The sequence below is a fragment of the Corvus kubaryi genome, unplaced genomic scaffold (genome assembly GCF_017639235.1).
Source record: "Corvus kubaryi isolate FWS band 111438036 unplaced genomic scaffold, C.kubaryi_AGA036_p1.0 74, whole genome shotgun sequence".
Taxonomy (NCBI): Eukaryota; Metazoa; Chordata; class Aves; order Passeriformes; family Corvidae; genus Corvus; species Corvus kubaryi.
This window is the reverse complement of record NW_024582061.1, coordinates 3654032-3680340: the sequence shown is the minus strand read 5'-3', so window position 1 is coordinate 3680340 and position 26309 is coordinate 3654032. Positions and strand designations below refer to the sequence as shown.

Below are 26309 nucleotides of genomic sequence, written 5' to 3'. Positions count from 1 at the left end.
TGATTTTTGTGTTACACTCCAGACACAAGGCCACAATTTTTGGACTTACCCATGCACACTTTTTTGATAAATTCACTGTTCAATGTGATCATCGTGGATAAATCTTCGAAATTCTGGAGCTTCATGATTCTGTTAGCAGCAGATGGCCCTGCCAAAGTCCTTAGCTGCCCTTCATCATATCCATTCCCAATGCCAATTGGGAACAGGGATACCCCTAGGAAAAGAGAAGGAAAGGTTTGAAACAGGCAAGGCACAGGAGAAGGTCATTGCTCATGGATGTGGAGTGTCTAAAGGATGTGGCTCTTGGCAGCATGGTTTAGTGGTGGGCTTGGCAGTGCTGGGTTAATGATTGGACATGATGATCTTAAAGGTCTTTTCCAACCTAAAGATAATATAATTTTTTTTTTTTTCATTTGCTTCCTAAAAAGAAAAGAAAAAAAAAAAAGAGCCAGGAAAAGTTTTTCTCCAACAGTTAATTTTCATGTGTTACTTGCATCATTCCCCAACATTGGCTTAAGGCAATGAAGGGCTGAAATGATGCTGCTCTAATCACATTGTTACCTAAGATGAGCTCCCAAGCATAATAAGATCATTCATGGGCAACAAAACACAGCTGCAGACTTAATGACAACATCTTCACTCTTTTTAAATGAAAAAAAAAAAAAAAAAGAATCTCAATATGTTGTTTTCTTTCTTCAGTTACACGGTAATTGGATTATTTTCAAACCACTTAATTAAAAATAACAGTTGATAGTTGTTATACAGCCCATGCCTTATTCAATAGCTCCCAGAGCAATCTTCAAAGGAAGTCAAAGTTCCTCAGCTGAACACCTGAGGAAGCTGAGATACAGAAACAACAGCCAGAAAACTTGCAAATCATCAGGCAGCACATTGATATTAAAAGCAGATTCCTGTAGAGGTCAGTCCAGAACTTGATCAAAACCTCTAATTATTACTATTATTATCATCATTATTATCTTTATGATTATGATTATTGTTATTATTATTGTGAACCTTTCAAGTTTCACTGTACTGCAATAGTATTGAATTTATTATATTAGACCACATTTCTGTTATCCCTGCCTACCCACAGGATCTTGGAAAATGAAATGCTGCTGATTTGTGAGCACTGTGGAAGCTGTTCAGCCTTAATTGGTCCTGAATTTCCCAGTAACTCAATGGCATCTTCACAAGGCACGTTTTGTTCAGGTCTGTTCTTTACCACATTACGCACGGTAACTCCAGAACTTCCATGAACACACCAGTGTCTTTATTTTCCATCTTTTGTTCTAGCTTACTACTTAAAAAGCAACAGCTCTACTTTAAAATAGTGTCAGTGAAATGAGGTTTACTGTTCAGTCTTGCAGAGTGTGCAGCAGCCTCCACAGCATCCTGTGAGCTCCCTGACACGATGACAATTGCGACCTTCGATGCGCTGGGTCTGCCCCCGTGGGATTCTGACATTGCATTCTGGACCACAAAATCAATGGCATTTCCTAGTAAGAAATGAGGAGAGAAATGAGAGATAGAATAGGAAAGTCACAGGAGACTACAAAACTAAATCTTATCTTGCTTTAGTGTGTTATGTTAGTAGGTAGTAAAAAATATTTAGTCTTAAAGGACTGTTAATGTCTGATTTACTGCAGCTACATGAAAGATCTCAGCCATTAAAAACCTTCCAGTATTATTAAGACATCCCAACACAGGAGGACCATCCTTACCTCCATCCCAATCTCTGAAGTGATGGGAACTTTACTACCTCTCCTTAGCCACGATAACAAAGTTATGCTTCTTACTTTAGTATTTACCTTTTCCAGAAGTATTGCCATCACTAAAGGATAGAAGACATATTCCTGCTTCCAACTTGCCGAGCAACACTGACATCCAGTGGCGAGCTGCTCCACAGCTTGGCAACATCCTGAGCTGTTCACACAAGTGGCTCTCGCTAGAAGATCTAGTGCTTCTCTAATTTCATCAATTTTCCCTATGGGTGTGAAAAACCTATCTTTCCTCCATACTACCAGCAACGTCTCCGAAATTCAAACTCTGTGTAATCCATAATACAACTGGGTGATCCATATTAAAATAAAAACAAAACGAAAAAAAACACAGCAAACCCCAAAAAACTTGCAAAGAAATTCTACCTGAGCTACCAAACCACAAACTGGCTGAAAAGGGAAACTGCTGCCCCTTCATTTAACAGCTGTGAACACTCAGGCAAATTTTTGTTGATAATTATGACCTCAGCAAGAGAGCACTTTGTTAGTACTTGTATTTAGACATGTATTTGCACAAATATTTACACTGGGAATCATGATACGCAGCTTTCTTAAAAGCTCCTTTGGGCTTAGAAGTTATCAGGTCAGGAAGTAGAAATGAAACCAGGTGACTGATGTGACATTCGGGGCAAACAGTGACTGCTGAATAATAAACACTTGAAAGAGTATTTCCTCTGAGTAATCTGCAGTAACTGTAGAGCAAAAATAGGCTTGACCGAGGAATTCACTGTACAATTTATAATAACAAATGCATTTGTAAAACACTGGAAGTCAGCCTGTAGATAATTCACCAGCACAGCCCCAGTACACCCTAGCACACCTCAACACTTTGTACATGATGACTTCTTGCACCATGTCACCCACACCTTTTCAATGATAGAAGCAAAAACCCTTTGCCCAAGCTGCTGCAAGCACGGACAAAGGGAATCTCACTCAGCACATTAGTTATTGATAAGGCTTGCAGAGCTGTGATTGTTCAGCTTACAGAAGGCTCCAAGGGAGACCACACTGCAGCCTTACAGTATTTATAGGAGCTTATAAAAAAGGGAGCTTATAAAAAAGAGTGAGAGCAACTTTTTATAGTGGCAGGTAGGGACAGGACAAGGGGAACAGTTTTAAACTAAAAGAGGAGAGATTTAGATTTGATGTGATGAAGAAAATTTTTTTACTGAGAGGGTGCTGAGGCATCAGGCGGAACAGGCTGCCCTAGGAAGCCATGGCTGCCCCATCCCTGGAAGTGCTCAAGGCCAGGCTGGATGGGGCTCTGAGCAACCTGGGATAGTGGAATGGGTGCCTGCCCATGGCAGGGAGTCAGAATGAGATGATCTTTAATGTCTCTTCTAAACCAAACCATTCACTGATTCTATAACATCGCAAAAGCAGGTGGATTTTCAGTGAAAACCTCGAAATTTTGGATGTTTTTCTACTCGCAATAAAACACATTTTAAAACAGCATTATTTGTTGGGTGATGGTGATTCCCTTTCACAAACTACTATTCCTGAGCACAAAAAATAACTAACCTCAGGTATTAACTCATGTCCTACACAGCTGTCCCACAATCCTTTCTACAAATGGTTTTGTGTCTATCTAGGTAAATATTAGCTACAGAATGGCACATTAGCTAGAAATAACTAAGGATAAAACAAAATACAGCAAATTAATATGACTATATTCAAAATCCCTGAGGTTGCTCTAGGATGGTCACTGTGCCAGAAGATTGACTCATTTCCCTTTGGTCCTACAAATAATTACGAAAAAAAGTATTTTGGCTTTTAACTTTCAAATATATTTTAGGTTAAACTCTTGGACAGTAAAAATCACAAATGATTTTTCATTCATTTGTGAAAAGTACTTGAAATTTCTGTGCTTGTCTGTTTTCTTTAATGACCCTTTGACTTTTGTGTGGTTGGTGTGGTCAGCGGCCACACCAGCTCCATTTTTCCTCCTCACATTAATTCTGAAAATGTTCAGAAACTCCATACATATTTGCAAACTGAAAAAAATCCATTATTTTTATAATTTCTCATAAAGAAATCAAGTACCATTGTAATAGAACCAGCGACTATTTCAAAGGCCCCAAAAGCAGTTACTCAATTTAATGTACGGAAAATTTGGTTTAGCCTAGTTAAAACTCTTTGGATTTCTCCCTTTATTTTGAAGCCAGCTCTAGAGAAAATAGCCAGGTGTCTGATGACATGATCAAATGAACACTTTTGTCCTGCTAGAGGGATTCAGAAAGTCCCCATCCCAAGCTGGAAGCTGTCACTTCTCACTCAGCTCTTCGTCTCTCCATCTCATCACAGAGGGAAATACTAAATCCCTGAGAGGCCACAATAAAAACTATTGACTGCTAAAAATCAACCAACTTGAACATTTTCGTACTGTGAGACTGCAACACAATGGAAACCTGACATTTTCATACCAATAAAGGAAATGTAATTGTTTACACTGAATTAAACAACACCAAGCACAAGGCTTTATTAAGACTGGAAAGAGTGTTCACAGCATGGAAATGTAAAGAGAATTCCAGAAAGGTTTGTGTTGGAAGGGACCTTAAAGATCACCTAGTTCCAACTCCCTGCCATGGACAGGGACACCCTTCCACTAGCCCAGGCTGTTTTCAGCCATTTTAGCCTTTCCCTCAGCCCACCAAAGGTGGTGAGCCCCCAGCAGCCGGCCAGCTCAGTCAGTAGGGTATGACTGCCATTCATTGGGCATGTCCAGGGAAAAAAAAATGCAAATAAATAAAAAGGGAAAACAAAAACCCAATTGAACCATACAGGCTACTTTATAAAGGGCAGGTCACTCATTCCAAAGGCTGCCAGCACAGAACAGCACCTTCTCCCCATCCTTAAGTGTTCATGTTTGGAATAATCACTAAATACTGGCTATGAACATTTCATGCTTAAATTCTGACAGTCAGAAAAGGCTTTTTAAGAACTTTTTCCTGGTTGACTTGACACCTGATGGATATTAAAGTTAGACTTGTATTCTGAAGTAACAACTTAGAATGGTTCACACAGAGGTTCCTACAAGGACTGCAAGTTGATTAAATGGACATAAACAAGCTTTAAGGACAAAAAAATCTGTTGAGTAGGGTTGGAGGTGCTTCCTGTGGGTCTACAGGGAATTACACTAGATTCTGCCTTACTGAATAGTTTCATTAATGATTTGGATGGAAGAGTTAAAATGTGTAAAAAGGCATGTTAATCTGAACCACAAATATTAAATTGGGAGCAATCATGGACATCACGGAATTGACTGAATGAGCACAAGGTGCCCTAGAAATATTTGAAATATATCCAAGAAATGAAAATGAAGATTCATCCCATGAATTAGCCAATCTGGAACACACAGACATTTAATGTTTTGGTGCATGCCTCAGGGAAAGCAAAAACTTCCTAAGAGCAACCTTTGCAATTATTTTGTTTAATTTTGTCTGAAACAAGGAATGAAATGTAAAGCCCCCGTGAGGGTCTGTGGAGTTGTGACAGACAGAGGATCATAATTAGATGGGAGGTTCCTGCTGGGAACTTGTGAATCTGTGCCTTATGTGGCCTCAGTGGTTTCTCTAACATTTCTGCAACATCTTGACCAAAAAATGGACTACAAGAAATCTTAATCACCCACAAGTCCTGAAAGATGCCTGGGAAAGAAACAAAAAAGGAATGGTTCCTCAGAAGCTGAAGTGATGCAGAAGGAGCCAACACTATCTGGAGGGTGGGTATTACAGATTGCAACTATTTAACCAAGGACTTGTCTAACCAGGAACAACTCTCCACAATGATAATCATAGAATCACAAAATCACAGAATGGTTTGGATTGGAAGGGACCTTAAAGATCATCTTGTTCCAACTGCCCTGCCATGGGCAGGGACACCTCCCACTAGACCAGGTCCATAATCCTGAAGCTGGTCTTTGTATCTTAGAATCTTCACTTGACATTGAACTGGGATTTTTAACTGAAAATAGAAGATTCTTTTAATTTTATAACAAATCAGCTATTGAAAACTGATCCCACAGTGCTTTAAGCAGTCAGCTCTTGGCACACTGATATTTCGACATTAACACACACTGATTAACAGAATGGCTGAACTTTTCATTAGCAGCACAAACCTGTCAGTCCAACACCACTGAATGGAACAGGCCCTAATAACCTCTCCTCTGCTTTCCTGTCTCTGCAGATCACAAATCCTGCTTTTCTCTCACCACCAAGGGCTTCTGATGATCCCAGGCTCCACCAGGAGCTCATTCAACTCACAAACCTTGTAAGAAATGAACTAGAAAAAAAAGGCAAGCAAAAAAACCCCTGAGGGACAGTGAATTAAAATAGCTCAGGGAAGATATTAGTGGCACCCAAAACTGGCTTCAAAAAGGAGATGACACCACCAGTTCAGAAATATGTGTGGGGAACAAGTGAAAGTCTCTGTCAGTGGGTGGGAGCCTCTGATCAGAACAGCTGCTGGCCTTGGCTGATGGGGGGAAAGATTTTGGAAATTCGGTATGGAGCACATCAGTTGGGGAGAGATCTGAATGAAGAAAAGTGCTATGGGCGGCCTTTGCTTCCAAAACCACAGGGAAAGTTTAGAAGAAAGACATTTATTCAGAAAAGCTGAATGTTGCTAATCAAATATGTTAATAACGATGGAAAGTTGAAGGAAAAATATTTAAGATTTTTTTTCTTGGAGGGGGCAGGGGGAACATTTCTTTCCCTAATGAAGCTTTTATACAGCTGAGCCACATAGACGATACTTCCTCCAAATTTTGAGGCTGAGGCAGGAAAATATCAGCCTAAAAGAGCAACTTTACTAGAGGTATAAGGAAGCAAAATAATGTTTTTATAAAGTGTTAAGCAGTATTTACAGTAGGGATTGCTCAATCTGCTCCCTGTGGCTCTCCTAAACACCCACAAATGCTGAACAGAGACACATTTATGTGATTCTCAGTTCTATTGCACACATCACTTTAGTGTTTAGTTTCTTTTTTTTTTTTTCAGTTGTTTCTTATGTGAAGTTGTACACGATTTCATGATGTCTGAATAGCCCCAGAGCTGCTTCTTGATAGGTTATTTGAGCCAAAATTTGCCTGATGTTATTGAATGGCCCCATTGCACAAGCATGGGAAAGCTTTGTGGTATAGGCTGCTCTTTCTTTTCTTTCTATGCCCTCAAATACTCGGTAGTTTTTCATTATTTCTTAGTACTAAAATCTCTCTCTTGGAGTTTCCTTATGGCTAAATTATGCAGGAAAGGGAATGTTTTCTACAGGAAGACTTTTGCAGTGGCAGCAACAACTGCCCCCTGCACATGGAGCTTTTTGGACCCAAATAGCACAACTTGGATCAACAAAGATGGAATAAAAATGTCACTGAACTGTGCTTCTACCATAGGGCAGCAAGTGCAAATAAGAAGAAACAGCTCTGGTCTGATAGCAGTGATATTTTTGATGGGTCAATTCAGACCAAGTAAAGGCTAGAAAAGATTTCCTAAGAAACATCAGCATCCAGACTGAGCCATCTACTCTTGTCAAACAGCCTCTGCATTTCCAGAGGCCTGAGCACAGAGAGAAAGGCCTGAGTGACCGTGTACTTCCTGGGAATGCTGTCTCCTGCACAGCCAGCCACATTCACTCACATCACAAGGTGCAGGACAGCACCGCAGTGACTTATTTTCATTACTTCATTTGGGAGGAACTACTTCTACTCTATTCCACTTTGGTTCATTATACCACATCCCCAATCACAGTCTCTGAGCATTTTCCAATGAGACATAAACAAATCACTAACGAGGATGTCATGTGGCTGCCTCTCCCATTTCATTTCCCAAAGGCCATGTTTGCTCTGTTTATCCTGCAGTTCCGTGTGGCTTTCTCTACACATTACATGGAAGGCTTCACAAAACTTATCTATTTGTATGTAACAATTCATCCCACAATGAGCCTATAGAAGTCTCATCAGCCATCTGGTATTTTTATTTCTCCAGGCTGAGAAAGCAATCAGAGCTAATCCTCCTGCGAACTATGGAAGTCAGGTTTTATTTTGCACTTTTCTGTACAAATAACTCTTTACAGTCCAAAGACCCCAAAAATCTGTGTATTCCTCAACTCTTACAGGACCCTGATGCTAGGTGGCTGCCAGAGTAAATGTGGTTCCAATCCAGAAGAACAAAATTCTCAGGGCATCTGGTGAAAGATGTTGTAGGAGAACCATTTATGCTGAACCCTGCCACTGATATTTGTGTGTGCACCAAGCTTCCACAGACCCAGCGGGAAAACTCTGATGTTGTAGCACACAAAAATTGAAGTGGACCTGTCTGTCAGCAACAGAAAATGGCATTTCAGAAGTAACTCTTCAGCCGAGGTGTTGCCTTAGGCAATCCTTGTTCCCAGCTCTCTGGCACCATCCCAAAGTCTTGTGCCAGCCCAAGTCCCTGTGGAACCAGCATGGCAACTTGGATGAGGGAAGTGAACCGCACAGAATACAACTCCTGTTTTGCTATTTTTCAACTGGATGAGTTACACTGGCTCAGCACAAACACCTGGTAAGGGCAGCTCCTGAAGTCAGCAGGAGCAGTTCTGCTCCTAAGCATCTAATCAACTAACCAACACTGAAAGGTTAATGATCAAAGTCTTTACTACTTAATTATGCTCTCCTTGCTTGAAAGATAATGAATGCAAATCCTGAGCATTACTTCAAGGCTTCTTTCCAAAATACATTAAAGATAAACCATAATTTGTGCAACCTATGAATACATTTTAATAGAGAAAATTGAACCTTAACAAGAGGTTGAACCTTAACAAGAAATGACACCACAGTGACATAAATTGGTGCTTGGGGCCAGCCTGTATTTAGCATTCCTTGGGGTTTCGTTCCCCCTCTCGTTTAAACACCAATATTCACAAAATCACTCACCTAGTCTGGTAGGACCTTGCTCCCTTTGTTGGATGGAGTGCAACATCTCTACAAGCCTGTCAGTCTCTTGAGGCATGTTCCATGAAATTTCGAGATTATTTTCTCTGGCATACTGGAGAACTGACACATGAATTGAAGAATTGCCTGAAGCAGAAAATAAACACTTTAAGCAGTGCTTGTGAATGTCGTAAAATAAACCTACAGACAACGTTGTGGTTATGATTTACATTAGGCACAACCGGACAGTGGTTTTCCATTAGAGTGTGAAAACTGCATTTTCACTCAAAAGATCAAAACTGAACTATTCCCTGATGAAAAAATATGCAAGTACTGCTGGAAACAGTTGCTTTTCTATCAGGAGTCAGCATGCAGTATTTTATCCCAGACCAATATGACAGGAACCGGAGAATTTCATTTCACTGATTTCCATTCAGTATTATTCTTTTTCCATTTTAAAATTGTCTAAACAACCCCTCAGGTTTTTTTTTAACGTGCATCTTGTTTTGCACAAGCAGTAGATTGATGCCCCATTTGTCAGATGGGCGAAGCTCCCTGGAGCATTTCATGCCCAATTCCCTCTCTCATACAGCACTGGAGTGACATGCATGTGACAAAGGGAATCCAGGGAGCTTGACCTGCAAAGGGGAATAAAGAGAAATCCCAAATTATGCTCCTCTCTAACATGCTGATTGTATATTATGTAAGAAGTATGAATAAAACTATTAACAGAGAATTTATATAAATAGTTAAAAATACCAGATGTTGTTTATAATGATTAGCTGTACTTCTCTTCATGGCCTCCTACTGAAGGTATTTATTTATAGAGCCTAATGAGTCTTTATCAATGCTTTGTAAAACATTTATGAACACCACCAATGACAGCAGTTGCTCCATGGAAATGGTTTAATATTGGATCAAAAAAATACAATTCTGACTTTAAAAAAACTATATAGAAAATCCATGTTTGTTAAATGCTACTGGGAAAACACAGGATCCTGTGTAGCCCCTGCCATGCAGATGGACTTGGTACAGCCCACACAATGTCCTAAACTGCTTCATGTATGTGCAGGATACAAGGCACTCTGCCATGGGGGGCTGCACTGATAATAAAAGATAAGGAATTGCCTAATCAGAGGTGTATCCCCCTGTCAGTACACACTCTGCAAGTTCAGTGAGCTTAGCACTCCCAGAAAGTGTCAGCCATCCCACATGGGTCAGGAAATAAACACTGAGCAGTCATTTTTCTGAGGGATTGGCACGATTAATGATTAAGAACTAAAAAACCCCCACTGAGAAGCTGTTTTGTCCCCTACAAGGAAAAGAATACAAAACATCTTTCTGTGTTTGAGCTGGAAGGCAGATACATACCGATCACAACACTTTTAATAAATGCCCGCACAAAGCTTTTCATTTCCTCAAACTCTGATGCTCCAATATTGGAACTTCCATCCAGAAGAAACATTATGTCCATGGGTTTGTTGCACAACTCTGAGGGTGAGAGGGGGAGGGGAAAAAAGTTATTTTATATATAATAACCAAAAGCAGCATCTGCTAATGTGGTAGGAGCAGAAAGGGTAGGTCCACTCGCATTTTGGGAAAACAAAGCAGGATAATGACCAATTGAAACAACAAGTGATGCCCCTTCAATGAAAGCCTTGAGATTCACACCCAGTGGGATATTAATGGATATTTCAATTCCTGCTTTTCTACTGATTCTGTCTTAGTCTTAGGGGACTAAAACAAAAACCAGCAGCAGACAACAACAAAAAAACCCAATGCAAACCAACAACAAAACAAAAAGAAACAAACAAAAACCACAATACCCTCCTCACCCCCAAGTAAACAAAAAAAAAAAAGTATGTGAAAAACCCAATAAAGTCTCCTCACAAAAGAGGAAGCACAATTTTACATTATACTAAGCCGAGAAGAATAATAAGGATAAAGACAGGAGACTGTTTTTCTTCTGGCACTCTCCAACCTTGGAAGTTTGGAGAACAGTCTGAAAGCTGCTGTACTTTGCTGAATAAAGGACACAAGGACTTTGAGTGTTCAGAAAATAGACTGCAGAGCTGGGCTCAGTTCTACTGGACTGAGGATGGGGCAGCATCCTCAATCTCTAAGGAAGATACATAGTCCTTCCTTGGCATTTGGACTGCAAGATACCAAACCACGTAAGGGAACCCTTCAAATTTCAGTGATGCACAGGGTAAATGGAGGAGACCCGACAGAGGAAAGAAGAAATCACACAGAAAATTCATCCAATCTTACCCATAATTTCAGTCCTAAATCTCATCCCACGAGAGCAGCACGACTGCAGCACTAATTCAGGTGCCTCTTCAATAAGTCTGTTGTAACTATTCAAGACGATTGGGTCATTAGGCTGACTGATCTTTCTGAGCTCTTGGATATTGGCACTGGGGGTTATGCCTATGGGAATAACATTTATGCTCCTGGGAGGTCGTGTGATAACATCAGTGGAAGGACTAGATGACACCATATATACCAAGTGAGGAACATCTTGCCTGCCCCCATTCACTGATGTAAATGTGTGTTTGGAAATATAATTGAGGGCATTGCCAGTGTTGGTAGCCTTCCCTCCCTGGTAGGGTATACTCCTCACTTTCTCAATAATTTCTTCCTTTGACTGTATTTCCCTAAAGGAATACTCCAGACTGACAGTTTCTGAATACTGCATAACTGTAATGTGAATATTTTCCTGTCCCACGTTCATTCCTGTGATCACCTTCTCAATGAACTTCTTGACTTTACTGAAGTTTTCCTCCCCAACATTGTCAGATCCTTCCACAATAAAAGCAATATCCATCCTGTTGGAACGGAACTTTTCTGAAAAAGGTGGTGTGGCTGTGAGTCCCAAAGGGGGAAAAATGACACTGGACATGGTTGGAGCGGATGTAGCTGGTAACAGTGGACCTTCTTCAGGTCCAAGATCACACAGGTGATCAATGAGGAAATCCCTGTTGTCCGTTAGCTCCAACACGTTGCTCACTAGGAAGGCTCTGCTACCTGGAAACATCCTTGCAATGAACTTGACTTGCTCTACATTGATATGTGGCCCAATCCCCACGGGTATTACTGTGATATCTCTGTTCTTCAAAAACCCAAGGATGTCACGGATTTTTTTTTGAGACTTGCTTGCTATAAATATCACTGCAATTTTGGCAGCATTGGTCCTTTCTGCTTTTCCAAACACATGCAACGCAGTGTATTTAAAGACTTCATAGGCAGATGCATCTTTATCGCCTGTGTATTTTATGTTCTGGACAATTCTTCTCATCTGGGAATTTGTTTTGATATCTTTAAGGTTAAGATAGATGGTGGGACCAGCCCTATACACCAGAATTGACACTCGGATTTTCTTCTGGGAGATGTGGAGTTTTTTCATCACGCCAATTATGAAAGTCTTCAGCTGTTCAAAATCCTCCTCTGACAGTTTATTGGAGCCATCGATTAGGAAGGCCAAGTCCATCATCTTGCTGCATGAGTATGCACTGGCTGGTAGCTCAATGTCCTCCTCTGGAACAGGTGTTGTCAGAGTTAGGGTGTTCTCCATGGGCTCACAATCCACACAGGTTAGGTTCTTCCCTTCACACAGACTACAAAAATCATCAAATGAAAAAACCATCAAATTTAACTGTAAAAAGCAATGCTTATAACAAGTCATCCACACATAATAAAAGAATGCCAATACAAAACCAAGGAACCCAAAACCATAATGAAACCAAAATACGATGTGAATTTATTTTTTTCCACCACCCCAATTCCCCACAACTCCCCACATGGTATTGTACAGCTAAATCCCCCATGTTCATGGATGTTTGTTTAGATCCAGGAAACATGACCAACTATAACGTGTTTGTCAGAGGAAACTCCTTAGATCAGTCTTTGGCAGAAGATGTAAATCTGTGTCTGGAAACTGTCTGTGAACCCACTGAGCACCAGCAGTACAGCGACCTACAAGCCACTGGTGGACCGAACTGGCTGATCTGGTTTGCTTCACAAGGAGCCAAAACTTGAGGCAAACCATAGGCAGCTAACACAAAGTAGACATCTCATACTCTACATCCTAGAGTAGGAGAGATGTTTTATCTCTGATATGAGTCAGCAAACTCTGTGCAGGGGCCAGGTTTACACCGATTTTAACTGTACTGAAATTAACAGTCTTTTTTCTACCTCTAAAGTGCTCTACATTCCTACAGGGGGTTTTTTTCCTGACTTCATTTTGGTTTGGATATAGCTTTGGCACATGTTCATCATCCACTGTTTCTTATGTCTCTCTTACCTTCCTATTATTTACCATGATTTCTTTTTCAGTCCAGTTTCTCATATTAAATGGTTTATTTCAGCCATAGCTGTTATCTCTTTAGTCCTATGTCTTCCCTCACCATTTCTGCTCACCTCCATTAGTACATTTTTCCCTTCCCCTTTCCACCTCAGCTCCCAATTTCCTTTCCCCCCCATCTCTGCCTTTTCCACAATTCATCCTTCTGCACCCCCATGAGTTTTTTCACCTCTGCCACCCTCCACCTCTTATGAACTCTTTTATAATTCATCCATCTTTTGCAAGGCTTTAACAATTCTGCCTTTCTAATTCTCAGCTGCCTGTTTCTCTATATTTCCTAGAATCACAGAGGGCATTTGGCTGGAAGAAATCTTTAAAGTGTATCTAGTCTGACTCTCCCGCAACGAGCAGAGACATCTTCAGCTAGATCATGCTGCTCAGAGCCATGCCCAGCCTGACCTCAAATATTTCCGGGGATGGGACATCCACCACCTCTCTGAGCAACCTATGCCAGTGTTTCACCAATCTCTTTGTAAAAAACGTCTTCCTTATATGTAATCTAAATTGAACATCCTTCAGCTTAAAACCATCACCCCTTGGTCTGCCCCAACTGGCCCTGCAAAAAACTTTGTATCATTCTTCCTCATAGGCTGAAGCACTGAAAGGTCACGATAAGTTCTCCCCAGAGTCTTCCCTTCTCCATCCTGAACAATCCTATCTCTCTCCGCCTTTCATCATAGGACAGGTGTTCCAGCCCTCTGATCAACTTCATTTGTCAGAGAAAAGAATGTGACTGCACTCAGGCACAGGGTGGAACAGAACCACTTCATATATTCTCCTTGTCTTACTGGACAGTCCAAGGAACAGAGTAGGAAAAGGTTACAAAAGAGCAACCACCAAAAAAAGCTTGTTTTCACTGCCAGAGAAAACCCAGGATGTACAAACTACATGAGTCAATACTGGAAGAAGGTGCCATTTTCCAGGAAAATACTTAACTTTATGCGTGGCACCTTTATTTAAGTTCTCGTAGTTTGTTATGTTCTTTTCAAGCTCATTTTAGTGTCTTCCTAATTGCAGAATGCACTGCTACTTTTGGCATTAAGATACAGCAACAGAAGATTTATTATTCTAATCCTAATATGAACGAGATTCTTCTAGTTTCCAATTTCCTTTGGATGTTTGCTATGAAATTCATTTTTGTGCAATATTTTCTATTGTTTGTACAGATGGTGTAGGCATCTAAATTAGGTGACAGCTCTGCAAAACGATGTTTCCCTAGTGAGGTAAGTTTTCCTAATGTTCTAAAATTTTTTGTGAGCAGCAGCCAGTGTATCAACATTTAAGATAAATTATTATTAAGGACTGCAAAAATTAGAGAACAGAGACTCATTTAAGAAGACTCTTTCTTGACCTTTTGATGGAATTCAGGGCTCTTCACATATATTGTTTAAAAATATATATTTAATTGATCGGCCTAACAGTCTCATGCCCTAGGTTTATAGCTCAGTTGCACACTAGTCCTGGCTAGAGACCAGGAATTGAAAGTTTGTACCCATTCCGAGCTTCTGTGAGGTTCAGAGCACTTGGAGCTAAGGTGTTGGTCTGGGCTAACAGCTGCTGCAGTTTTACAACTCAGTTCCCATTAAATCTGATCAATTTACAAGTTGGAAAACTCTCTTTTATTCATGGCATTATAAGTCACTAGTGAAAATATCCATCCATGGTCCAGACATTCAAAGAATGACAAATTTCCAGAATATGCCACGGGGCATTAAACAAAATGCAAACAGTCTCTTTGGCTGAAGACCCTCATCCTGCACAGTGCACAGCATCACACTCCCTGCTATTCATTTCATCCTATTTGGAAACGCCTGTATGCAGGATCAGACAACAGGTATCACCTGAAAATCTAATGGAAATTGGTTTTCCAGTAATGGGACACAATTCCAACTGCTAATAATCTCAGCAAGTTCTAGACTGAGTGCACATTCAGACCTTGCACTATTCACAGGAATTTTTTAGCACTGGCAGAAGGAAAGAGTCTGACAGCTTTATTGATGTTGAATCACACATTGCACAAAAAGAAGTGGAACATCTGAAGCCAGTAAGGCCACCTACACATGGGAAAAGGACTAATTTGAAAGGAATTTATGCATTTCACTTGCTTCAGTTCAGCTGACATCCTATAATCCCTACTTACTGTCACTGAAAAACTTCAGCTCTGAGTGCTCTGTGAAGGGGTATTGACATAAATGATGATTTCTCCAAGCTTCTTTTTGAGCAGTATATTTAAAGTCACATCCATAAACTTATTCATGGGGATGTATTTCAACCCTGACCCTTCATCCTACACAGGAGGGATGCTGGTTCTCTGCACAAGCCCATCATACCAAGATTGACAGTGCTGTGGATCATCTCTGTTCAAAACTACTCTCTTTCCATGCGGGATCTTGTCACCTCCAACTGCACACACAGGACAGTCTTCTGGACTGACACAATCCAGGGACAGCTCATCAAGTATTTTTCCTGTTTCAAAACAGCAGAACAGTGTAAAGATGCCAGTTGTCATGAACTGTAAAACTAATCATGGGGTTAAAACAAAACAATGTTTCTGAGGTGGGCTCAAACCTCCTGAATACTCTTGCTGGGTGTTGTGGCCACTGCTAACTCAACACAAAGCAGTATCTCCTCCCTCATAGTGGCTTTTACTTAGATACTGGAAGCACCTAACCCAGTGTATAACCTGCAACAGCCAGCACCACACAGAAGGTAAACATATCTTTAGAACAAAGCATGGACAATGTCAGGGGAAAAGGGCACTTTCCTTTTTACATGTATATTATTTATTTCTCCTCCTATCCTCTGCCTCATTCTGATCAGGGTCCAGAATAGATACTTGGGGTCTTAAAATACCTTATTTCTTTGTCTTTGTGTCTTCAGGAATGATTTATGAGAGTTTTCAATCTACTTTTGGCCCTTGCTTGTCTTTCCGTCTTTCCCTTCCTCTCTTTCTTCTCCCTGTCCCATATTTCCCATAATTATTCCTTCCCCTTTACTACAAGAAGAGTTGCTGGAATAGTTAAGCTGGAAGCTCTGCTCACAGGAGGATGCCAGCTGGGCACTTTCAGGAGCATCTTGGAGGTAATAAGCAGATCAAAGCAATGGGTTTCCCCCACTGCTGTAGCTGCTCTGAAGCAGAGCATTTTATCAATTTCCAGCACAAATTCATACCCTACTTTAACCACAGAATCAACAATCTCTGTTCCCACACAGCCCCTAATCCTCCAGTCTCATCAAGCTGTTCCCATCCTCTCTCATCCTTGCTGGCAGGGATTCATCCTCCTCTTCTGGGCAGCACTTCATGCCCTCCACACACTGTGCTCATTTCACAAACTCAAACCAAGATGCCTAACCACCTCCCTCCTCAGGCAGTAAGGAACTGTGGTGAAAACATCAGCGAGCCTGTTAAGAAGGAAAGCTAAGTAAATCAAAAGAAGGACTTACCTGCAGGACAGTGTACATGGCACCCTTCCACACACTGCAGAGGACACTCCAAAGCCTGGGGGTGTTGGCACGTGACAGGACAAGCAGGTCCACAGCTATTGTATCTCCATTCACACTGATAATCTAATTCCTGTTTATTCAGGTCCTCACAGCTTTGTGCTAGGCAGGGAAAGAATCAGAGGCAAAAAAAAAAGAGTCAAACCATAATGTATACTTCACCATGCCTCTCAGAATTATGGCACATTGTACAAAGTGGACCACATATATATAGAAAAAGAAAGATTTCCACCTATAAATAAAGAAATTTTTTTACTACATTATTGTTTTACTACAATCAGGGCAGGCCATGTCTTCACACTTACATCTTCTTCACATAATGAAATACTTGCTCTAGACCAGAAATTCTTGGATTTGATAATAGCAAATGCAACACAATCATGAACTGTAGACTTTAATTAATGCACATGTATATGTATTACAGAAACTATTTCTTCCTCTAGATTTCGTACCACGTATCACACCCACAATTGATGGACAGGTTTGCCAGGTACAGAAATGGAACAGGGAGCGGGAATGTCAGAGCATGTGGTGATCTGTTTACCCACTGCTCTTCTGGTCCCATATTGTTCCCCCCACTTTCCCCTGCCCCTAGCCCTGGCCATTCCCTCGGGCTCTCCCTACTGTTCCTGTACCCCAACTCCGCCCATGTACAGCCCCATAGCCCCTGAGCAAACCCCCTGCGCCTGAATCAGGAGGTCTCTCTGCCTTTGGGGATCACCAGGATGGGATGTAACCTTTAAAGGTCCTCTGAAACCCTCAGGGAGGGACCCTTCTTGCCTCCTTCACCATCACTGGGTTGTAGAGCTGATAGCTGGCCAGAGCAAAAGTGCGGGGCCATCCGAAAAGGACTCCGGGAGGACAGAATGGCTGCCCTGCCCTAAGCAGCCCCGCGGAGCTCCCAGGGAAAGCTGCAGCTTGCTAAACTAAACCTAGCACTGCAACAAGAGCGAGCTGTTAGCCCAGCCCCATCAAGGTGAAATGCTCTGGATGTCAGCAGGAGCAGAGTTAAATCTGACCAGTCTGAGCCAAAACTTTGAACCTGTTCACCCAGTTGTGCCTCATGTTTTCTGTACTTACGGCACAGAGTCGGTGACCTCCAGTGAACAGCAACCCCCTTCTGTGCACAGGCGTGTGCGTAGGCTGCGATGGTGTCACAGAAACACTCACAGTCCCCAACAGACTCACATGCACAAGTGTCATACAGGCAGATGTCAATGTAGGGCTCAGGATTCACCTACAAGAGAGAAACACGGGGCACAGGACACTCTGAGACCCTTCATCTCCTTCCTGTACACATCATTAACCTTCAGATAGTTTGGCTGCTCCTCTTGCCAAGGGCCGAGGGGCCACAGATCAGTGCAAATCTTTCTGCTGATGTCAGCAAAGACTCAAATTGGGCCATGTTCCCAAAGTTGCTACAGATACTGCAGTTTGAGGTCACTTAACATTTTAGGCCTTGGCCCCTTCCCTCTCATGCAGCAGCGTGGGTATAACACAGCCTGAATGGTATTGCATTTGCTCAGCTCCCCCTTCCCTCAAATCTCAACCCTTAGGCTTCACTTCATGTGCAGTCTCTGGGCTGTACAATAAAATTTCTCTTGGGCAGGAGTTACTTCATAGCTTAATAGGTGCATTTTCCCATAATGCATCCCACAAAGGTGCATTTTTCCCATAAAGCATCAGCTAAAGGACAAGGTGAGAGACGAGAACACCAGCCAGCCTCCACCAAGTCCTATGTGCTCTCAGCATAACCACACTTTTTCCCTCAGCTGTAATCAATGCCAGCACAGATCATGCAGAATTGAAGAATGTGAAACACATGACCCAATACTCACAAATTTTGTGCATTCTTCAAAGACACTTCCAGACAAAATGCTGCACGATGTTTCTACCATCATCTGCTTCACTATGTTTCCACCACACAGTGGAGACATAATGGTCTGTTCCAGGCTGGGCTTAATATTGTAAGAGACAAGTAGAGATTGCATTAGCCTTGTCTTCAGGACCTTGGGACTCTTCAAATTGAAGTTAGAGACTCACTAGCAATTTTTCATGACAAAGGAAATTGTTTCTTTGACTAAAGTTTCAACCTGTTGTACAACAAACACAGATCCTGTTGCAGCAGAGCAGATCACCTCCTTGATTTTCTCCAGCTCTTACTTGCACCCTGTAGTTCTAACTCAGGCATTCTGATGACAGGAAGACCCACTGCACCAAACACCCATCCTGACAAATGATCATCCACAACTCCTTGGAAGGTCCACCGGACTTAAAAGTATGATCAGACTTCAGCAGACAATACCCAAGGCTGCTGCTGCTGAGTCAGAACAGCTCAGTAATCTCCCCTCCTCCCATTTAATTTATCTAAGAGAAAGGACCACTAGTACTGACATGGAGTTTAATACAGCAGCACCCTGCAGGTCCTGTCCCGTGCCTGAAATGAGAAGCTGCTCCTTCTCAGTCTTACCCTGTGGCCTCACTCCTCAGTACTGCAATTTTTTCCTGCACTGCAATCAAGTCAAATGAAAAAAAGTGACATTCAGCAAGGTAATACTGTGGCTATGTCACGCTTGCACATAATTAGCAAACTAACCTAAAAGATTTCATGTGATCAAGAATAAATGCTTCAATGTATTTTTCTGGTAATTTAAATCTTGTAAGAAAAGTCCTAAAAAAGGCTCTCTCCACCCTCCTGTCCCTGATCATTTAGATAAATTTTCAAGGAGAAAAAAAAGCATCAGCTGAATGAAATGCTTTGTTTTACAAATGTCAAAACAAGTTGTTTTCAATGTGTTTCCTTGCACATTTCACTTGGAAATTCTTTGGGCTTTATTTGTCAGCTACGTACAAATTTATTATTCAATTTCCTTCTTTCAAAACTCTGTGTTTGGAAAACTGGAAGTAGACTTTCATGTGTAATATAATTAGCATCCCATGTACTAGGACATAGATAACACTTTCAGAAAGCAGGCACCTTCCCCAAAATTCAGACACCATGATTGATGGCAATAAGGTTTTCCCATCCCCTCCTGTATCCTGCTTTTTCTGTCCAAGCCTTTCCAACTGGAAAATAACAACCGAATGCTCTTTACTAAAAAAAAAAAAAAAAAAAAAAGAAAGAAAGAAAAAAAAGAGAGAGAGAATCATATAGAAAGAAATTAACCTGTGCATTCCATGGTTTGTAATGGACAGACTAAGATTTGGGATCTAGAAATCTGAATAGGGAAAAATGAAATTTTTATCTGAACTCCCCCTGACTGAAAATTACACTTATTTTTTTAAGATTCAACTCTAAAATGAGATTTCCAGTGATACCTGGATTTCAAGCATCTGGGCTGGATAACTCTAGGAACAGCCTCTATCATAAATATTGGCTGTTTTAACATTCCTCTGAAGCCAGGCAGCACACAAGCTTTTCATAAGTTAATTGACCTTTTACCAGATTTCAAGAAATAATATTATTTGGCAAAAACATGGGGGAAGAAGTTAATTTCTACTTATTTTAATCCTTTCAAAGCTCTTTGTCCACTCTTCAGTGATACTGTAACCCACACTAATTAGTTTTCACAGTTCATTCACAATCACCTTTGCAACATCAGCACAGAGGGAATTAACTTTCCAAGAATTCCCAAAGTCAATTGGATCTACTTCAAGATGTTCACTGCTGCTGGTCAAATCATTGTTTTGGATTCCATCAAAATTTCCACACAGACCACACACTCGATCCTTGCAGGGAAAGAAACATAGAAAGCATTAATCTTACATCTGTAGGCCGGCTTAGGGTTTTGTCAAGAATTCTTTTTAGCCTGGTGCTTTAATGCCACGAGGTTTAAAAACTGAATTACCCACAGCCTTGCCAAGCCCACTAAGACACATACAGTCTTCTCCCAGAGAATGTGTCGCTCCCATTCCCACTCTGGCTGTGGTGAAAGCAGGACCATGCTGTCTCCAAGGGCTCCAGAAAGCAGGACTGCTCTAATCAGCACTGCCTGGTGGCTCTGTTTGGAGTGTGTCCCTACAATCCCATTTCATTTTTGGAGATCGCTGTTCTATCCCCATCACCAGTAAATCACTGCTTTTCTTGAATGCAGAAGAAATCACTCAAGGCATGGTTATTCTGAGGCCCCACACCACCCATCCCTTCTGTCATAGCTCATCTCCAATGACCCGGGACTTGCCCCTTATAGTTGAACTACCAGGAAAATAAGGCAGTCCTGCAGTATTACCAAACAACCCCTCAATTTTCAAGCAAGTGCCTAATATTCCATGGAAATCTACATTAAAAAAAAAAAAAGCTGTTCCCCAGCGACAGGTTAAGTGCATTCTTTAGTGAGAATAAGAAGTAAAGCAAAAAACACTTACTTTGAAACTGCCTTTTAAGGTAACAGAGACTCCCATGGCCAGGTCCCAGGTCACACTGATGCTTTTGCCCAGTAAAATGATGTAATAACGGCCAGACTTGATGACATCTAAATTTTCATTTTCACCCCTAGGAGGTACCCTGATGTTTACCTGAATGAGAGAAGCACATTGTGCTATCAGCAGTCTCTATTATTATTATTTAAGGTAGGTGATTTTCCCAGTGGGACACGTTAACAGGTGCTTCCAAACATGCTGTTCTCCAGAGAGTTTCCATACGCTATCCAGATGCTCCAGAGAAAACCAGAAATTTGGGATTCAAGTACAGTATTTCAATTTCATCCCATTTCCAAAGTTTTTGAATGTGGTCCCAGGGTATAACATACAGATGCCAACAGATGAAGCAGGGCTGATAAAGACAATTATCTTTTTTAATCAGAAAATTGTATACTCAATTAATTACAAGTTTAGTATTGGTCACTGGTTCACTGAATAATTACACATTGGTTTGGGCTTTTTTTATTTCAGCTTTTTAGGAAACTTAACAATTCTATCCTTCTGGTTCAAGTGTAATGGGAACTGGGAGAACCACACAGTATCAGTGGCCCCTGAAAGACCAGAGTCTGATTCTGGAGTCGGGAAGGACCTTCTTCCCAACCAACTACACCACCAAGAAAAATCCAGAGAGATTCCTTTCAGTGTCTATTCAGTTTTTCCCATCACTTTCCCTTCCCCTGTGTGCCTCCTTCTTTTTCCATCTGGCTTCAAATTCACCGCCTCCAGCTACTAAGAATTTAAGAGATTAATTTAAAATGCTCTCTTTCACACCATAATCCCCTTTCAATGGGAACTCTAATAGGATTATTAACCACATTTGGAAAGAAAAGTATGGCATGGCTGTTACTTTCAGCACCATTAATGCATTAACTGCTTAGTTGTGGAAGAAGCAGATGAAAATTTTCAGTCAGTACAAATAACAACTAAAGTAGGGGAGAAAGGAGAGCCCAGAAACCATTCACTCACTCCCCTACTTTAAAGACAAAATATTTCCTTATCCCACTATTCTTTCTTGCTCAATTCAGTAAGAGCTCAGCACTGTTAATTCAATTCTTTTCATCTCTGAGTTATCATCAGAAACATTTATCCCAGAGAAGACAGTTCATATCTTCCACGGATCTCCTAAAGAAGGCCTTCAATGTCTTTAGGGAAGATATTAACAGATATTTTGGAGACTGAAAGCTTTTTAACCTCCTCCTATGCCCACCGCATTACTACACAGTATAGTCACTTGACCACTTAAAATTCTAGAACAGCCTTTGTCTTTCCAAATTCAGAGGGTTCCAAAAAAGAGAAGAGGACAAAGTTGAGCTTGGAGGTTGACCTAAATTACAGAATTTTTATGTTTATGGAGGCTTTTTGCCCAACCATGAAGTCATAAACTTTTGACCTTGCAAACCTGCAGATTTGTTTCAGAAAAGCAAAAATTATTTCATTTTTTTTTAAACGTCAGCCAGAACTGTAACATGCAGATACTTCAAATTTACCCCGTTTACCTAAAAGTAGAAGCTGTTCTCAAAACATATCATCTTAAAACAATGTTAATTGGAAACATTTTAATGGCCAAAAAAATACCCGATTCTTCTGCTTGCTTCTAAGGATTCTTATGGAAAAAGAGTGTAAAAAGTCACCACTGAATGGGATTTTGCCTAGGAGTCTTCATATCAGTTGTTTTTCCTTAATCTCTCTTTTGGCTCTTGTTATTTCTAAGCAAACCTGCTCTAGATATTATTACATTGAGGCTTAAACTCTCTAAAAAGCTAGAAATTCACTCAGGGTCAGTTGGTGTAATACAGATCTAGCTCTTGCAAGGACAGGCTCTCTCAGGAACTAAACACCCTCGGATGCTGGAGCTGCTGGATGCCTAAATCATCTGCTGTTTTCTTCTGGTCCTTTCCTACATGTCCAAAGGGAATCACAGCTTTTCTGAAAATCTGTCACCTAAAGAAGCTTTCAGACAAAGTCCAGCTCAATGGAATGATCCCTGCACTGCTACTCACCCTCACCCAGGCAGGGGACTTGTGTAGCATAAAAATAAAGAATTGGACAACCAATATGTCTTGTGTTCATTCCTGCAGCACCCAAAGGCCTGCATGGATCCTATGCTGTCAAGGTGCACTGCACAGACACCTTTAATAAAGGTCATGTTTTTGTGCTCCTGCCAAGGTCAGGGACAATTCACAGGCAATTCCAAACCTGGTACAGCTTTATCTCTTAACCCAAAACAAGGCAAATGCAGAGTGTTTGACTTTCACTGGGAACATTCTTGCAAATCTCTGGTCCACATGCCAGCTCAAAGCACAAGACTTCTGAAAAGGGAGCAATTGAAACAATAATCCACTGCAGCTCTGCAATGGTTGAGCTCACAGACAGCCTGAATTGTTGCAGTGCTCAAGGCAAAGGGCTGAACTCTGCCCTCTGGAAAGCTCATTTCCAGGTGGGAAGGGGCATGGAAGGTGGAAGTGATTCTTGGTCAATTCTTCCATGTTTGTTAGCAGGAAAAGGAAGGAAAAAGAAGAATAGAGTCATGTGGATAGTCCATCTAGCAATTTAACAGAGAAAAAGACAGCTCACATTTCAGTATCAGCTTGTTTGAGCTGTGACTTTTTTTTGCTGTGCATGTGTGCTCAGTCCTTCAGATTGCTAAATCAGCTCTGGTGTTTTACTAGCCATGGGTCAGTCATTTCTTAGCCCTTCCTTGCACTTCATGTTGCTGGAAACAGGCTTTGACAAGCCATGTTTAGAAAGAGTCTGGGGCCCCCAATATATGAAGGACATGGGAGTTGTTGGAATGAGTCCAGAGGAGGCCACCAAGATGCTCAGAGGGCTGGAGTAGCTCTGCCATGAAAATAGACTGAAAGAGTGAGGATTGTTCAGCCTGAAGAGAAGGCTCCAGGGTGACCTTATTGCAGCCTTCTAGTAGCTAAAGGCACTACAAAAGAACTGGACAGAGACTACTGACAAGGGTCTGGAGTGACAGGATGAGGGGCAATGGCCTCACACTGACAATGGGCATGTTTAGATGGGATATTGGGAAGAAATCGTTCCCTGTGAGGGTGGTGAGGCCCTGGCACAGGTTGCCCAGAGAAGCTGTGACTGTCCCATCCCTGGAAGTGTTCCAGGCCAGGCTGGATGGGGCTCTGAGCAACCTGGGATAGTGGATAGTGGAAGGCATCCCTGCCCATGGCAGGGGAGTAGAACTAGGTAATCTTTCAGGTCCCTTCCAACACAAACCACTCTATGATTATCTGAGATAAACTGGTTGGCATCAAGCAGAAATACCAAAACAGCATTTTACCTCTGGAAGCAAAATGGATAAATATAATCCTGCTAATCTGTTCATTTTATGATCAAGAACCCCTGAGTGTGAGGTCATTCATGCCTCATTTTACTGAACAATCTGAAATTCTTTTCCCAAAAAAATAGGAAAGAAAGAAAAAAGAGTACATACGTTTCCATTAAACAGCTCTATTTCCCCTCCTTCATACATAATGACAACCCTCTTGGTGCACTTTTCTCCAGTGAAGCCACAGCCTTCATTTAAAATGAGTATCTGGAACGTTCCAGAGTCACCCTTGCAGAAATCCTATCAGATAAAAAAATAAATGAGTCAGTAATGTAGAGTATTTGAAAAACACATACAGGGAAAAACACAGAGAAAAAAGAAACTTCAATCAACAGTGTGTAATCTGTGGCCAATAGGATATATATTGGCATGCCAAGTGTTCCCATATTCATTTAGTTTGTGCTTAGCACTGATACTCATGTGGTCCATCCCTTAAAGAGTGAGGCACACTCTGCCAGTGACACACATATGCATAATTTGGAGAGTATTCTTTGGAAGGGAGAAGCCACAATACTACAGTACCTGTGATATTAAAGATGTATGATGGGCACAGTGTATATCTGAACACACAGATAGCTTAATGTCTTGATTTTCTTTTAAATCCAGTATTTCTGAGGTCCTTGAAGACTTCATGCTACATTTCTATAACTCATATCTCTTAGATTCTTTTTTTTTTTGGTTGTGTTCAATTTTTTCAGTACACACCTTTTAAGGAAAAGGCTCTGTGTGGAGTTCTTTGTGTCTGTCATTTAAGAAAAACAGATCTAAATTCCATTTTTAGTAGTTTTGTAGTAGTGTATGGTACTGCTGCCTTTAAGACCTTTACACAGAGCTCTCACTAGTGGCAGAGCAATCACTCCTCAAAGTAATCCAGCTGGCATCAAGGTGGGAGCATATTTCAAAGATCAAGGCAGACGCAGGTTGATCACACCTTCCTGCCTAAGGAGAGCTGCAAGGAGGATTGTGCCTCATGAGGACTCTGTGGGGAAAATAGTAGCTCACCCAAGAAACACATCACACTGTAACTGCAGAATATTGTTGTTATCCATCAGCAGTGAACCCATCTAGTTCTAGACCAAATTTTCAGATAAATCCTTGTTTGCACAGACATCTCTAAATACACGACACTTTGCATGTAGACAAGCCTTTATCTTAGTTAACTCCAAATTTTGGCTGCTTCCACAAATCAAAAGTTGAGTTTAGTGTGCTCTACCTTTATCCCCCTTTCCTCCTTGCTGTGAGGAAAATGGATATTGTCAGTGGACTCCAAGCAGGTGGTGCATGGAACAGAACATGGAACAGAACATGGACCATGCGGAAGGGAATGAGCTGAGCCTGTGCTCTGGGGGCATTTAGGGAAGGTTCACTGAGCATTCCCTGTCTCACTCAGCCAGACAGCAAGCTACCACTCCAGGATAAAAAAACAAAAGGAGGAAAAGTTGATTTATGGATATCCACAATTCCATTTTAGAGATGAGATTCAGACAGCTCCTCTCTGTACCGAGGTGCTCTCATAAGGTTCACGACAACCAGCTGGACATGTGGCAGCCTGATTTCTACAGAACACAACACACTCTTCAAAGTTCTCAAGACACTTGTCTCATCTCCAAAGACATTAATAAGCTCTATTCTCCTCTACAATACATCTGGCTAAGTAATTAGAAATACTTTACTGTGATTTATCCAAACACTGGGCTTCTCACCTGGTGCAAAACTCTTTTCATATGATCAGGCAGCTTTAGCATTTGACATGCTCTTACCTGAGCTAACACATATTGGCAGTTTCCTGGAAACTTGTATTTCAGTCCATCAAATGTCAAGTAATGAGCTGTACCAATAGCAGTGCAGGTGCCATCACACAGATTTTTGGTGCACTCCCACTTCCTGCCCTGGCACACGCTGTAACAGAGAAAAGGAGGCAGTGACAGTTGTCCTTATCTCAATGTAAATAACGAGCAAGAGAAGGCAAAGTACTTTAGGCAACGTGAAAGTGCT

At 41.3% G+C, this 26309-nt stretch overlaps 1 protein-coding gene across 1 annotated transcript in view; it reads right to left on the bottom strand.

Moving 5' to 3' along the window:
* The window catches only part of VWF (von Willebrand factor), a 123569-nt gene that overhangs the window by 42678 nt on the left and 54582 nt on the right, over window positions 1-26309 (bottom strand). The window contains exons 20-32 of the mRNA XM_042050443.1: window positions 26075-26213; window positions 24420-24554; window positions 20915-21064; window positions 20138-20278; window positions 18388-18507; window positions 17630-17786; window positions 16493-16651; window positions 15379-15514; window positions 10957-12302; window positions 10057-10176; window positions 8689-8832; window positions 1353-1496; window positions 50-214 (exon numbers count right to left, since the gene is read on the bottom strand). Of these exons, the coding sequence (XP_041906377.1) occupies window positions 50-214; window positions 1353-1496; window positions 8689-8832; window positions 10057-10176; window positions 10957-12302; window positions 15379-15514; window positions 16493-16651; window positions 17630-17786; window positions 18388-18507; window positions 20138-20278; window positions 20915-21064; window positions 24420-24554; window positions 26075-26213 (3056 nt within the window). The remainder of the gene's footprint in view (window positions 1-49; window positions 215-1352; window positions 1497-8688; window positions 8833-10056; window positions 10177-10956; window positions 12303-15378; window positions 15515-16492; window positions 16652-17629; window positions 17787-18387; window positions 18508-20137; window positions 20279-20914; window positions 21065-24419; window positions 24555-26074; window positions 26214-26309) is intronic.